Genomic DNA, 14,330 nt, shown 5'->3' on the forward strand with positions numbered 1-14,330 from the left:
TAGAGATCGGCACATATATTGTGCGTATGTAGTATAGGAATTTAATGTCTATGCTATAATATAAATGTAATGCATGCATGCAATACAGAGAACCAATAATTTACTCAGTAGCTAGCATAGATGGTATCAAGAGCGTATAAAGAAGGTACCATCTTTATACGCTCTTGATGGTATATATATACATACAGCTATAATTACTACATCCATATATATATATATATATATATATATATATATATATATAGCGACTAGTTCGATAATAACTATACCGCTAGCAGCTATTCCTAGCTGTAATATTCATAAAGTAAATGCATGGTGTCATTCTCATGCTTGTTCAAATTAGCTATGATATAGCTAGATAACTATACTTACGTAAACATTTCTATAGACGTGTATATTTGTAATGTTTAGGTGAACTTGGCACGCAATTTTGTTAGTATATTTTACTTGGCTATATATATATATATACATCAGGAGTAGATAATAGCTAGGGAATTTAGATAATTTCCTAATCCCCTAGATTATTCCCTATCATCTACTCCTGATATACATACACGTACGCCTGTACGCACATATACACACGCGCGCGCGCACAACACAACACAGTCACACAACACACAGCACACACACACACACAACACACACCACACCACACATCACACACACACACAACAACAGGAGCACACACACACACACACAGGGGACACACACACGCACGCACACACACACGTAACCACACACACAAACACATCAAACACACCACACACGCACGGCACGACCGCGCACCGCACGCAGCGGCCCGCACGCACGCACGCTACTGCACGCGACGCACACACGGTGTGAGTTGTCGTGAGGGTCACACCACACGCGCAATGGGCCTGGCACGCACGCATGCACGCACTCACACACACGGACGCACACACGCGCGCACGCACGCATGCACGCACTCACACACACGGACGCACGCACACATAGTCACACATACACACGCGCGTGCACGATATATGTGAGTGTAATAACGTGACATATAGATCAATGAGTTTCATTGTCATAACATTCGTTATAAGAGGCAATGATCATGACTTCTTCGAAGGATCCGTTTAAGGTTATATAGCTTCTTTGTCTCTGTCTTTCCCTATTGGCCATGGAATGCTTTCCTTTAATTCCTCTATAGTTAGTTAATTGCCAACTCGAGGCTATTTCGACTGCGATCCGCACTATTGATCTGTCTATGTGATCAACTTTGTCTCTCCGTCTTCGCTGTAGTTCCTTGGACTTTGACGACTAATATTTACGAGGTTACGAGGACTATATATAGTGCTCAGGAGTAATAATGTAATAATTATGTAAGTTTATAGTTGCGGCGCCGTGATTTTTTTGTTGATAATTAAAGCAAAATGTTAATGCACTGCATCATATGTGTTTCCTTGTTGTGTACGTGGTTTAAAACTGGGGGAGTTTTTCGGCATATATATGAAGCCTATTTTATCACATATATTATATATATACTTAATTTATTTTAGATTAAACATCGCGGTGAAATTAAGTACATCGATGATCGATCACGCCTAGGCGCAACGGTAAATCCCCTCATGAATATCAGAGACGTCCTTCTCCGAGCTTGTGGCATTGGCATTGGACGGTGGCGACGCTTGTTGAAGTGAGTAGGCGTGACTTACTCAATGACGTCATCTTCTGCATTCGGCACTTTCGTTCTGCCGGTGGCGATCGAGTGTTCTTTGACTTGGGCGTTTCTTCTCAAACGTCGCTATAAAATAACATTTTGTGGTCGATTTTTTTAATAGGTTATAGAACAATGGGACAAAAAGTATCCAGAACAGACTTCGAATGGGTTGGAACTGATGAGCCCCATGCAACGAGAAGGAAAGAAATACTCAGTAAGTATAAAATTTTGTAGGCTGTAGCCTGGGCGCAAATCCACTGGGCGCAAATCCACTGGGCGCAATCGCAAGCCTGGGCACAATCTGTGCATCACTTCGTGATACCTATTTTTGATTTGATTTATTTATTTCGATAATTACTAAAGCATACATTACATGGTTAAGGTACCTAAGGTGCCTAAAGTGGATTTGCACCGTAGCCTGTACTACTGACCACTGTAGGCCCTAACTGTCGCTGAGAGGGTCTATGTCCCCCGGGGTACTGCCGGAGCGTACCCTGGGTACGGTCCGGTATACCGGAACGTACCCTGGTCACTATTTGATATGGTTAGGGTTAGGGTTACCGGACCATACCTCGCCTACTCCACTAACGAGTCTAGGGTCCGTAGGGAGTCGCCTCCGCCTACTCCCTAACCCTAACCCCAACCCTAACCCTAATGCTAACCCTAACCCTAACCATAACCCTAATCCTAACCCTAACCCTAACCTTAACCCTAACCCTAACCCTAACCATATCAAATAGTGACCAGGGTACGTTCCGGTATACCGGACCGTACCCAAGGTACGTTCCGGCAGTACCCTGGGGGACATAGACCCTATGACTATGAGCCTAACTGTCTCACGTCACTGTCAATGACAATGTGTCATACAGTGATACACCACACTGATAGTGATGCTCATAGGGTCTATGTCCCCCAGGGTACTGCCGGAATGTACCCTGGGTACGGTCCGGTATACCGGAATGTACCATAGATATATAGAAGGAAACTAGGGGGATCCGGGGGGCGTGTTTTTTTAACGGAACCACTAATTAATGCGTAAAATCGTCACCACACCATAGACGGTATTTGGGGTTCTTGTATATATAAGATAGCCGAGTCTGTGTACAGTTAGTGTTGGGTGTGGGACAGGTTGACTGTTTGTACTTGTGTATTGTCTGCAGTGCATGCGTGGCACGGTAAAAATACACATGCCGGTTGTCCTGGTCGAATGGGAATTCTTGACGATCGATTCCCTCGCTGGCAAACTTTTATTGTGGTGGAATTTAATCGGGGCGGAGGTATTTTAAACGGGGCGCAACGATTGAAACAGGGGGGAGTTTTCCCAAACGGGGCGCGCGCGCCCCGTTTGCGCAACGTAGGGAGAACCCTGGGTTAGAGTTAGGGTTAGGGTTAGGGAGTAGGCGTAGGCGACGGCTCCCTAGAATCGTTAGTGGAGTAGGCGAGGTATGGTCCGGCATTATATATTAGATAGTATAGTATTTAGTACCAGGTTACGTTCCGGCAGTACCCTGGGGGACATAGACCCTATCAGCGATAGTCATACATGATACAGGCTGTATATGTTCACTGTTATTAATTATGCTCGTATCCACCTAGATACAATAATGTAACCAAACAAGAGTACTTAGTTGGGTTACATTATTGTATCTATAGTATATATATCCACCTAGTCCGAGATTCCTCTGACCAATGCCCACACCGACGATTTTGGTGGATTTGGGGAGGAATAACCCACACCAAATCCACCAAAATTGTCGGTGTGGGCATTGGTCAGAGGAATCTCGGACTAGTATCCACCTAGCTCTAGTACTATAGCCCTTCGCTCCGCCGCGGCGGCCTACTTAATTACTTGTGTAATATCAGCCAATATACTATATAGTATTAAATATAGTCCACCTCTACCTACAAATTGTACAATGTCCCTGCCTTGCTGTCCCATAACTATAATATAAAGAAGCCAAACGAATTATGGTGATAGATATTAGGGCCCAATCGGCAATCCAATGGCATTCCTAGTTTAGCACCCTGGATTAGTTTAGCACATATATGCGAACTATATTTACTGTGCCTGTGGTCCCAAACTAGGATTGAGCAGCTATTAGCATGAACATGTTTATCCAATTAATGTACAGTATGCATCCATATAGAATTTACAATTGTTCATGCCATGGTATTAGGTGTAGCGGAAGTGTCTTTGAGTAATTATATGCGACAAACTAACGGGCTGTGTAGATATTTAGCGAGCTCAGTGAGGCTGTGCGATGTGTTACCTACTGTGCTAGTCATTGTCGAAACCACAGTGTGAACATGTATAGTCACAACAAGCATGCATCAAAGTATACTTTTTATTGGTGGTCTGACAATATACTAATGGTAAAACTCTTGTTAACTCTCCTATTTGCAAAATGTTCTTATCATTCAACATGTTTAGTCACACACAATGACCATGTCTTGCCATAGGGTAATGTTTGTGATGTGTAGCACCACTGCACGGCTCCTGCGCTCCAGCCTCTCAAGTTACAACGTCACATTACGTAACCATTTGCAGAGAAGTACCCGCAGATAAAGAAGCTGATGGGACACGACACGAACATCAAGTGGATTGTGTTGGTCGCGGTGATCGTGCAGCTCGTCTCCTGCTTCTTCATCAGCAGCTTCTCGTGGCCCGTTGTCATCCTCGCCGCGTACGTGTTCGGCGGCACCATCAACCACTCTATGATGCTCGCCGTGCACGAGATCTCGCACAACCTAGCGTTCGGCCACGCCTACCCACTGCGCAACCGCGCGCTCGGCATGCTCGCCAACAGCGTCATCGGTGTGCCGATGTCCGTCACCTTCAAGGGCTACCACCTCGAGCACCACCGTTACCAGGGCGACGAGGTGATGGACGGCGACCTGCCGTCGGCGCTCGAGGCGCGGCTCTTCCAGCACACGTTCACCAAGTTCATCTGGGTGCTGCTGCAGCCGCTCTTCTACGGTCTGCGGCCCGTGCTGATGCGTCCGAAGCCGATGACGCCGCTGGAGCTCGTTAACCTGGTCACGCAGGTGGCGTTCAACGTCGCCATCTGGTACTGCTTCGGCACGAAGGCGATCGTGTACCTGCTGTCGGGCTCGCTGCTCGCGATGGGGCTTCATCCCGTCGCGGGGCACTTCATCTCGGAGCACTACATGTTCAAGAAGGGATTCGAGACGTACTCGTACTACGGCGTGCTCAACGCCATCACGTTCAACGTCGGCTACCACAACGAGCACCACGACTTCCCGAGCGTACCAGGGAGTCGACTGCCCGAGGTACGTTGTAGTGCGTCGATGGCAAGAGCCGCCTGGTCTGCGTAGTCGTGTGCCGCTGCTGCCGTATTCACACGTGGTTCCTTCTAGTAGACCTGTGCCTTCCTACTACTGCGCTCGTTGAGTGGAATGACAAAGTACACTTTTTTTTTGGTTATTTCAACACTACTTCTGAAGTCAAGTCCACTTTCAGCCCAGGGCTTCTAAACCTGAGCCCAATATACATCAAAAATCTACAAATAAATTTACATGTACAGGAGGCACCATTGAATGATGATATAAAATATCGGAGTTGGCAAGGGTGACTAGATTGTTGCAGTGATTTGTCATCAAGTCATTGAGATCGAGGTCCATATTTGGCAAGCAGCCAGTTGTAGGCTAGCATCTGTAGTTTATCACATAAGGCCAAAACAAAATATATGTGTGGTTACCGTTACATGCCGAAAAAAAATAGGGTAGGTAGGTAGGGAAAGCTGGTTTTTATGGATTTTACTACTTATGGAATGCAAAAATAATAGAAATCAAAAAGTTTACAAAATCGGAACTGGTAGTATTTTTAGATTTATTTCCAAAACGGCATTCATGTCTATAACATTCCAGACACTATGAGAAGGGGGCCACCTGATTGCGGAAATAACGTGCATCATCGTTGTATGGTGTTATTGTAATTAAAATCATTTAGGTGAATGTTGTTGTGTGCAGGGTTCCCCCTAGGAACTTCAGAAAGCATGTCGGGCAATCGGGTAATTCATCCCCGATTGCTAATTGGAGTCAATTGCGCATGAAATAATCAGCCCATGTACACAGTATAGTTATTCAGAGAGGAGTCGCATACATCTAGCTGTGAAAAAGGAGCATGACTGTATGTTGCTTAGGCAATTAAAGATATGTCAGAGGATTTATGGGATGGGAGTCGACATATCTGGGAAGAACGCTGTATTAACATATCATCATATCATGCACCTATTATATGTGATTTTGGTTGGTGTTGTAAGGTCATGCAATATTTATCACAATAGATATGGATAAGTTTTTCTAAATGCAAGTATAGGTCAGCTACCAAGAACGAATGTGTGGCAGCAAAAAATGTGACGTTTAGCGAGCAAATAGGTGTGCAGCTATACCAATTAAACAAACAAGCAATCCTTTGAGTACGTGACTATCACGATGACTGTTTGTTGATGAGCATTTCTGCACGTAGTTTCAGTGCACTCATGAGTACTTTAGCCTCTCTCCTGTCCAGTCACATTAGAATGTTAGACATGTACTTTGATTGAATAATGATAATATCAGGAGTAGACAATAGCGAATGAGTGTGACTTCAATAAACAAGGGAAATTCGTCATTTACTAGCCTTATATTTATAATACCTACAATTTACTATGCGTAACTCATCCAACTTGAGCTCAAATCGTACACAGTACATTCGCCTAGCATCGTGCGAAATCGTTTCCTCGTATACACTCGCAATCCGGAGATATAGACTAAAACGTACGACACGATTTTCCATTCTGCTGCCAGCAAACTCGATGTGTTTTGCGCCGAAATTTAAACAAAAGGCAGCCAACTAACCACAGCTTGCTCTCTCGGCGAGGCGGTGTGGCTCGCAGGGAGATTGCGGTGGGCGTGCGTGCGTGGGGGGCATACCAGCTGTATGCCGGTATGTAGCTGTATGGTCAAAGGTTATCTCGCCGAGTGTTGCGTCGATGTCCAATCTCCCTGCGAGTACTGTGTACGATTTGAGCTCAAGTTGGATGAGTTACGCGTAGTAAATCGTAGGTATTATAAGGCTAGTAAATGACAAATTTCCCTTGTTTATTGAAGTCACACTCCTTCCCTATTATCTACTCCTGATAATATGCAGAGGACCGGGGGTGGGGGGTTGGGTAGACATACCTCAGCAAGTTTTACCGAGACATAGTTAGTGCTTAAAACCTTTAATCTTAAATTTATATGATGGAAAGAAATAGTAAGAGTTAGGCTTGCACAATTGTCTGGTCATGTACATTTTGTAACTATCAGGTAAATATACTTTTGCACTATTAGTGTACTTAGTGCGCTAAATTATTGTCAGTGTGTCACAGTAATCATGTTTGTTTTCTTTGTGTTAGGTCAGGAGGATTGCCCCAGAGTTTTATGACAATCTTCCATGTCACGATTCATGGACCAAAGTTCTGTACGACTTCATTTTTGATCCGGAAATTGGGCCCTACGCACGCGTGAAGCGACACCACCTTGTCACAAAGAAAGAAAACCTGGATGGCCTTGACATCCAGCTCATAAACACACAACGAGGTAGCACGGACTTTGACGGGATTAAGGCTGACTAGGCTCTAATAATATACGTAATAGACTTTCACCCTAAGACTCGACCTCTAATCGGACACACACACAAAATTGTTCCTATAACAGAATATGTTCAGGGAAGTCGGAATGAAAAGGTTCATGGAACATGTTTCTGAATAACTTTAATTCAGATGATTGACAACTAAGTGGGAGGTTACACAACTCATCACGTGGACATTTGTGGGAATACTTGTGCAAGGCATTCCAAGCAGTATAAAAGCAAATCAGAGCTTATCATCCATAACCCATGGTTGCCACGGTGTTAAATAACAGCAAGGTTGTAATAACCCTCCGATTTATATTAATAGGGTTTTATGATTAAAACTTGCCTGAGCATGGAGTGTTTAAATATTGTCAAAATTTAAATGTATATATTCGTTCAGAATGCCTACATTACTTACTGGAACCAATTCGGTTGGTTTATAGCTGAAGTTACTGTGAATGCACACTTTCTGTGCAGTAACAAGTACAGTAAACTATTTTAGCATTATTATTGTGAAGTAATAACGAATATACGTTACGAACAAGCTGTCCGATTTCTGTTATCTAGTCCTGTGAAACCACTCCATTTCGAGTAGGCATATGCAAATGACTGAAGAGCGAAAGAATGTTCAACATTAAAAAATAAATAAAAGTTATAAGAATACTTGTTGGTGTACACAAAGTATTATAAGAACATATCATATATGCGAGTCATGAAGTGAGCCAAGGAACAAGCTCAAATGGCACACGTACACTTTCATGTCTCATAATTTGATCATTTTAGTTTACATTGGAATAATCATATTATAAGCATATTACAAACACTGCTATGCGGTATTTCGTGAATTTTTCAAACATTAATGCAATTCTTGTTGGATAGGTTGTAATTTATGGTGAATGAGAAACGTCAAACTTTGCCCCTAGATTTATTCGTGCGAAACCAGTGGTATATGTGTATGAAAAAAGGAATATGTGCTTTTTGATGGTTTTAACAAAAGTGATTTATTGTCAAATACATTCAGCATTATGGTTTTAATTTATTAAATGTATTAAAACAGATAATTAGTTTAATAGTGACACAGGCACATAATTTCAGCATCACTGTTCTTGAACTTGTAGGTACACATATGAATGTCATATGTCCATTTATACAAATACCTGCAAATACATTTTTAAAAGAAAATATACAAAGCTGTGGGTTTAATCAATGCAGGTTATGACTCATTTCCTCATTTAACTAGCTTTTGACTGGCTAGGAAAACACTGGGTAAATTGTTTCAGATTCTCAAACGGAACTTTACTCGATCTTATTGTCTTTCAAACAAATTGTAATCGGACTGTATAATACATCAATCTGTTTACACGTCAGCAAATCTGTTGCAAACCGATGGCGTTCTCCCTTTAGGACGACTGGCATAGCTTTGGAAAAGTGCCACATGTGAGCGAATGATATACCATCGAAATCGTTAGTAGCCAAACCGGTCATTCAGTGCTGTTTTCCCATCCCCACTCTGATCTAGATGATTAGAAAACAAAAATTGCCATTCACAGATATAGTAAAAAACTTATCTTCATAAGGAATATTCATAAATACCAAACACTGTACAGTATGTATCGGGTGTCAATAGTACACAATGCTGAGATACGATTACATTTGCACTACATTTGTTTGTATAATGATTTACACCTTGTGCCTATTTTAATGGCCATAGCTTGAACTCACTTCATGACTTGAAGTCATAGTCCAGGTAAGTAGTGATAAATCAAATTTCCACAACTGACATAATCTGTATGATACAGGCGGTTCCGGTTCCGCTTCACTACACTAACCGCCTGTACACTTGCTTCTTCAGCCCGCTTCGCGAACGAAGAAATCATCGCGCCCAATCAGAGAGCTGTAACGGGCCAATCAGCCAATCAGCGAGCAGGCTTTTGCCTGACGTCATTTCTCAAGTTATTCATGTTGAATTTATAACTGCAATTAGTGCACGCTTCTGCCAAAGCCATTAACTAGATTGTTTCCATTCATCAGGTATTCGCCTGGGGCAAAGTTTTGCCGTATTTACTTCTGTACGCTCGATTGCTCGCCGCTAATCAGATTCCCCGCCATAACAACCGGTCGATCGATAAAGAGGCTTGCGAACCGCCAGGGTTGAGCTCGCGTACAGGCGGTTAGTGTAGTGAAGCGGAACGTACCGCCTGTATCATACAGGTTACAACTGACAAAGTTACACATTCCATACTGCCACCAGGTGGGGCTATATACAGTGAGTGTTATACATACCTGCAGGAGGAACCCACACAGCATAGTTGGGGTCTAAGGGATCATACCCAGAATCGGATTCCTGCTTCTTCCTCTTTCTCTGCTAGTGAAATATTATTGGTGAAACACAATTAATAGACATCGACAAGGAAAGGAGTACATGAATTGGCAATATCATTGATAGTTTACAGAAAATAAAGGTGTAGCAGCACTTGACCAGGGTATCATCTGATCTCGTATCACTTGATACAGAACGTCAGTTGATCATATCCATCTGACACCGTCATCAAACAATACAGCGTCCCGTTTGCATAAAGTGGACGAACCCGATAGTAAAGGTCATGGTCAGTTGTGCTGCTCAGCACATAAGCTGATGCTTGGCACTATGGTATATAATACATAACAGGGTGCGAAATTAACGCGAGTCCGGAGTCAAATACTCCCTGATTTACTGTCGGACTCCTTGATTTGACATATGCAGGAGTCCGCGTGACTCCCTGAAAATTCTGCTATACTAACTAGTTCGTTCCAGAGCACGGCCTCGCCATATTTTTTCAGTAAATGTCCAAAGAAAATTTGGCAGACATGCAACTGCAAGAAATCTTCAAAATAAGCACATGCGTTATTGTTAATATCTTTAGTTTTGAACCTCAGACTGCGGACTCCCTCATTTTGCTGCGGACTACCTCTTTTTGAGGGCAGGGAGTCCGTTGGACTCCCGTGTTCACAAGTAAATTTCTACCCCTGACATAATAATACTATTGCAGCCAGTAAGTATGACAACACGAGCAGCTGCTGTCGATAATAAGTTTGTAATTTTGGCATCTCTTGCCTCACATAAAAACTCACTCTATTTTGTTGGTGCTGCCGTCTCTTCGTTGCACGCTTGTCTTCCTCATCATGGTCGCCCACCTCTAACAATGTAGTATCTTCCGTTACCTCCATCACTGACGGAGTTACGTCTTTTGGTTGTTGACTCACCGAGACAGCAGTGCTTTCTTCGGGTTTCGTACGTTCGTGAAGTACTTCAGTGTTACATTCCAATGCATCATTTGACGATGTAAGATTCTCAATGGATTCGTCTTTGGGCAACACTTCCCTTTCATTTTGTTCATTCTTCACAATTTCGTCACCTTCACACTTCATAATTAGGGCAATTATCGGTTCTATAATGTCGTGATCACCAGGTAGATTTGATGAGCTGACGGGTTGTGGGGTTGTTGCAAATTTTCTTACTTTATCCAGCAGGTGTGGTGGAAGCTGAGGGCCTTTAAGTTTTGTTGTTGGAAGAGGCTTCACTGTAATCTGCAAGGTGAGATAATAACAACCAAGTTGTGAATAACTACTATCAGTATTTTAGAAGTGACGGTCATAACAACTATACTCATACTATAAAACTATATAGTGTGTTAACTGCTTTCGTGATCAAGATTATACACTTATAGTCATACCTATCACACATATAACAAGAGCCGCAGAGCGTCTGGGCTCATCTGAGGTCTGTTGCTATGGTTATAAACGTAACATTTAAGTCGTGCGTAGTGAAACCTTTGTTAGGCGCAGATATGCAGATACGCAGTTGCGTACACATCATTTCAGCAACCTTCTGTATTCTGCATACCTCCCAAATCCCATTGGTTGATACAAATCGCGTGCTTGAAACTCCTGTTTTATGGTGCATTGGGACCCTAACCCTAACCCTAACCCTATTAACAAAAACAAAGAAATTAATTGTTGTAAAAATTATTTGTTGTTATTAAATTGTTGTAAATAATTCATGTAAATATTTGCGTTAATTGGAAAAAAATAGTTAAATGGATAAAGATAGAAAAATACAGAAAACAAGTAAATAATAAAAAATCAGATGGGATACAATCCAACGACCTTTGAGCCGTGATGCCTGTGCTGTACGCGTTCGGCTATCCAGGCTTATTGGGTTTCTAGATTATGGATGTGTCATGAATATGACAACACTGTGACGTCATTGAGGCAGTTCAGGAATCCATGTTTAACCCTTCTCTTCAGGGTCAAAAGGTTATCAGACACTTACTCTTTGCACGTCAGTGGATGGATTTCATGGTCCTTTCAATAAAGTGATAAAAATGGTAGGTCAGCGCTGAAACAAAAAAGTTTTTTTACTCTGTCCATTAGGCCATGTCCTCAGAAAATGTCTGATATCTGACCTTTCCCCCACTGCCCTTTGACCTGTGACCTCCAATTTCGCACTGGTGATGGGTTTCCTGCCCATCACACTATACACCAAATATTAAGAGCAATGGTCGAGCCGTTAAGATTTGTGCCGCAATTCCGTATTTCCTCCTATACCTCAAGTTAAGGGGGAAATATTCCCCCTCCGTTTACACAATTTGACCTTTGACCCTTGACCCCCAAATTTGTCATCCTGAGTCCTTTTCACGATCCCCCCTCCGACGTCCCGAATATCGTGACCGTACGTCGAGCAGTTAAGATTTGTGCCCAACTGTTGACACACGGACGGACGCACAAACGCACGCACCAAAATGAACCACAATTTGTGACCGTAGATGGCGCTATACCCGCTTTGTAGCGATGGCGCTTGAAATAAATAGGTTATGCTGCGTTCCGACATGTTTTGTAAATCTTTACTCTAATATAGACGTTTTATCAGCAGAGTGGAGAGGAAATACCAATTTTGCATTCTTCAATAAAATCTTGTAAAACGAACCAGACGAGTGTGACACCACAGACTGTTTGTGTTTATATAAGATGCTATATAATTGCCAAACCCTACCTAATTTGCATAATTTTTTTTTAAATATCAAAACCCCTAGCCCTTATTCATTCACATACCAAAAATGAGCAAAATCCGTTGAACCTGAACTGACTAATGGCAATTCCCTTTTTAGCCAAAAAATTGCCGTGGCTCGAAAGTACGTCGACTGGCGTGCTTCAAAATAGGACGTTCCATATGGGAGCATAGCAGTAACAACTACACCCAATTTCAAACATGTGGGTCAAACGGTTCCTGAGTTATCGTTGACCGAAACCAAATGTTGACGGACGGACGGACGAATATAATTTCACGTTTTTAAAATTAGACTGTTGAATGAAGAAGTTTCATTCAAGGTATGATAATAGTATTACTGTAAACATTTAGCTATAATGTTTAAAATATTATGAGGTTAGTAGGTGAGGATGCTGTTGAAGTATTTGGCACTGAGGAGCTGCCTTTAGATCTGGGAAATGATTGAGATAGCAAATAAGGATATGCCAGTGGGATAAGGTTGGAGTGAAGTGGCAGAGGTAGAGGGACATTTATACTAGCTCTGGATTGTTGCTTTTCCAGAAATTTTATATATGTTAACCTTTCAATGAAGAATGGCTATTTGAAACTAACTGTCATGTTAAACCTAGATGATCTCTGATGGTAAATCAAGTACAAAGTACATTTTCCGTGACTACTCAAAACTACGGTTAGTAAGGGATAATTGTGTTAATTGATTAATTAATTTTATAACAGTTTGTTCACCTTATTTTCATCCCCAGATTTTTTATTTATTAAGGTATTTTTATCACTCTTTCCATTGTTCTCTGGTCTCTCATCACTCTCGTCCTCTTCTTCTTCCTCAACTCCTTCCTGAGATTCTGAAAGTGGCTGGTGTTCTTGTAAAATCTGCGAACCCTGTCACAAAAATGACCACAATAAATATCAACTGTGGCAACCTGGTCATTTCTGATCCTTATCACATCTAATACATATTTGTGAATGTGTGTATGTTTGTCTGTTCTCGATGCAAATCAATACGGAGCACTCTATAAATCTCAAAGATGGACAGTAGGGGTAAATTTTGGTGCTGAATGTCATGGGCACATTGGATTGGACCTCCGAGGTCACCTAAGCCAAAAAAACACGAAAAAACGGGAAAATATACTGGCCCCTGCAGCAGCATTAAATAAACGGGCCCCTGCAGCAACATTAAATAGACGGGCCCCTGCACCAGCATTCAATAAACGGGATTCACTTTGCACTGAGTCGCACTACTGTACAATGCACGTTACATTCATGTATTGTCGTAACAACATTCACCTTGCACTGACTTGATACAGAATGTGTAAGATTATTTTCGATAGAAGAGCAGGTTGTATTTGTACGTTAAAACTATTGCACAATATTGAAGTGCGCATAGCAAAATGCTAATTTAAAGTCTTCATAAGTTAACAATATTTTTAGCTTATTTGTACCCACTACACTAGCCAGTAGAAATGAGTAGTCATTTCTGCCCCGCATAAAAACTATCGGATTGTACATTACGCTTGGTATTGTAGGGGTGATTAGATGTTATTTTTTAGTGTCAACAAATAACAAACTACAACAAAATTCTAGACGTCATTAAACAACTTACATTTTTATTTAGCATATCAAATTTATATTAATACCATATATTTAACACGGACTTTGCTGTATGTGGGAAACTTAGATTTACGGCTTCTTAGTTTCTAAAACGTGGTGAAGAAGAATAACTGCGCTCTTATTCGACCTGTGCTACAGCATAATTATAACGTATGGCGTATTCGGCAGGATCACCAAAATGTTTGCGAGGATCACCAATATTATAACACTCGGTGATCCTGCAGGATCGATCCTGCAGGACACCGATGTTAGAAAAGTATTTTCAACCCTGTAGATAGATAGATAGTTATAGATAGATAGATAATAGGTAGATAAAAAGACAGATAGATATATAGATAGTAGCGTAGATAGATAGATAGTAGATAGATAATGATGGC

General features: G+C 41.8%; 2 protein-coding genes across 6 annotated transcripts in view; one reads left to right on the forward strand and one right to left on the reverse strand.

Moving 5' to 3' along the window:
* Window positions 1-1,526: 1,526 nt before the first annotated feature.
* LOC106812698 (sphingolipid delta(4)-desaturase DES1-like) lies at window positions 1,527-8,315 on the forward strand. Of its 2 annotated transcripts, XM_014816643.1 has the most exons (4): window positions 1,527-1,660; window positions 1,806-1,898; window positions 4,233-4,975; window positions 7,084-8,315. In XM_014816643.1, exons 2-4 carry the CDS (start codon window positions 1,817-1,819, stop codon window positions 7,300-7,302), a joined length of 1,044 nt encoding a protein of 347 aa, XP_014672129.1. In that variant the 5' UTR covers window positions 1,527-1,660; window positions 1,806-1,816; the 3' UTR covers window positions 7,303-8,315. The 2 variants fall into 2 exon arrangements, with proteins under 2 accessions (XP_014672129.1, XP_014672128.1); XM_014816642.1 differs by lacking the exon at window positions 1,527-1,660 and having other exon boundaries at window positions 1,708-1,898.
* Window positions 8,277-14,330, reverse strand: part of LOC106812696 (kanadaptin-like) — a 23,460-nt gene continuing 17,406 nt past the window's right edge. For 2 of the 4 annotated variants that reach the window (XM_014816638.1, XM_014816637.1), the window contains 4 exons: window positions 13,072-13,224; window positions 10,413-10,868; window positions 9,585-9,666; window positions 8,277-8,816 (listed from right to left, as the gene is read on the reverse strand). In XM_014816638.1, the coding sequence (XP_014672124.1) occupies window positions 8,767-8,816; window positions 9,585-9,666; window positions 10,413-10,868; window positions 13,072-13,224 (741 nt within the window). In that variant the 3' untranslated portion in view covers window positions 8,277-8,766. The remainder of the gene's footprint in view (window positions 8,817-9,584; window positions 9,667-10,412; window positions 10,869-13,071; window positions 13,225-14,330) is intronic. The other 2 variants (XM_014816640.1, XM_014816639.1) reach the window with 2 other exon arrangements.

This window comes from Priapulus caudatus, unplaced genomic scaffold (assembly GCF_000485595.1).
Source record: "Priapulus caudatus unplaced genomic scaffold, Priapulus_caudatus-5.0.1 Scaffold676, whole genome shotgun sequence".
In the NCBI taxonomy this organism is placed as follows: Eukaryota; Metazoa; Priapulida; class Priapulimorpha; order Priapulimorphida; family Priapulidae; genus Priapulus; species Priapulus caudatus.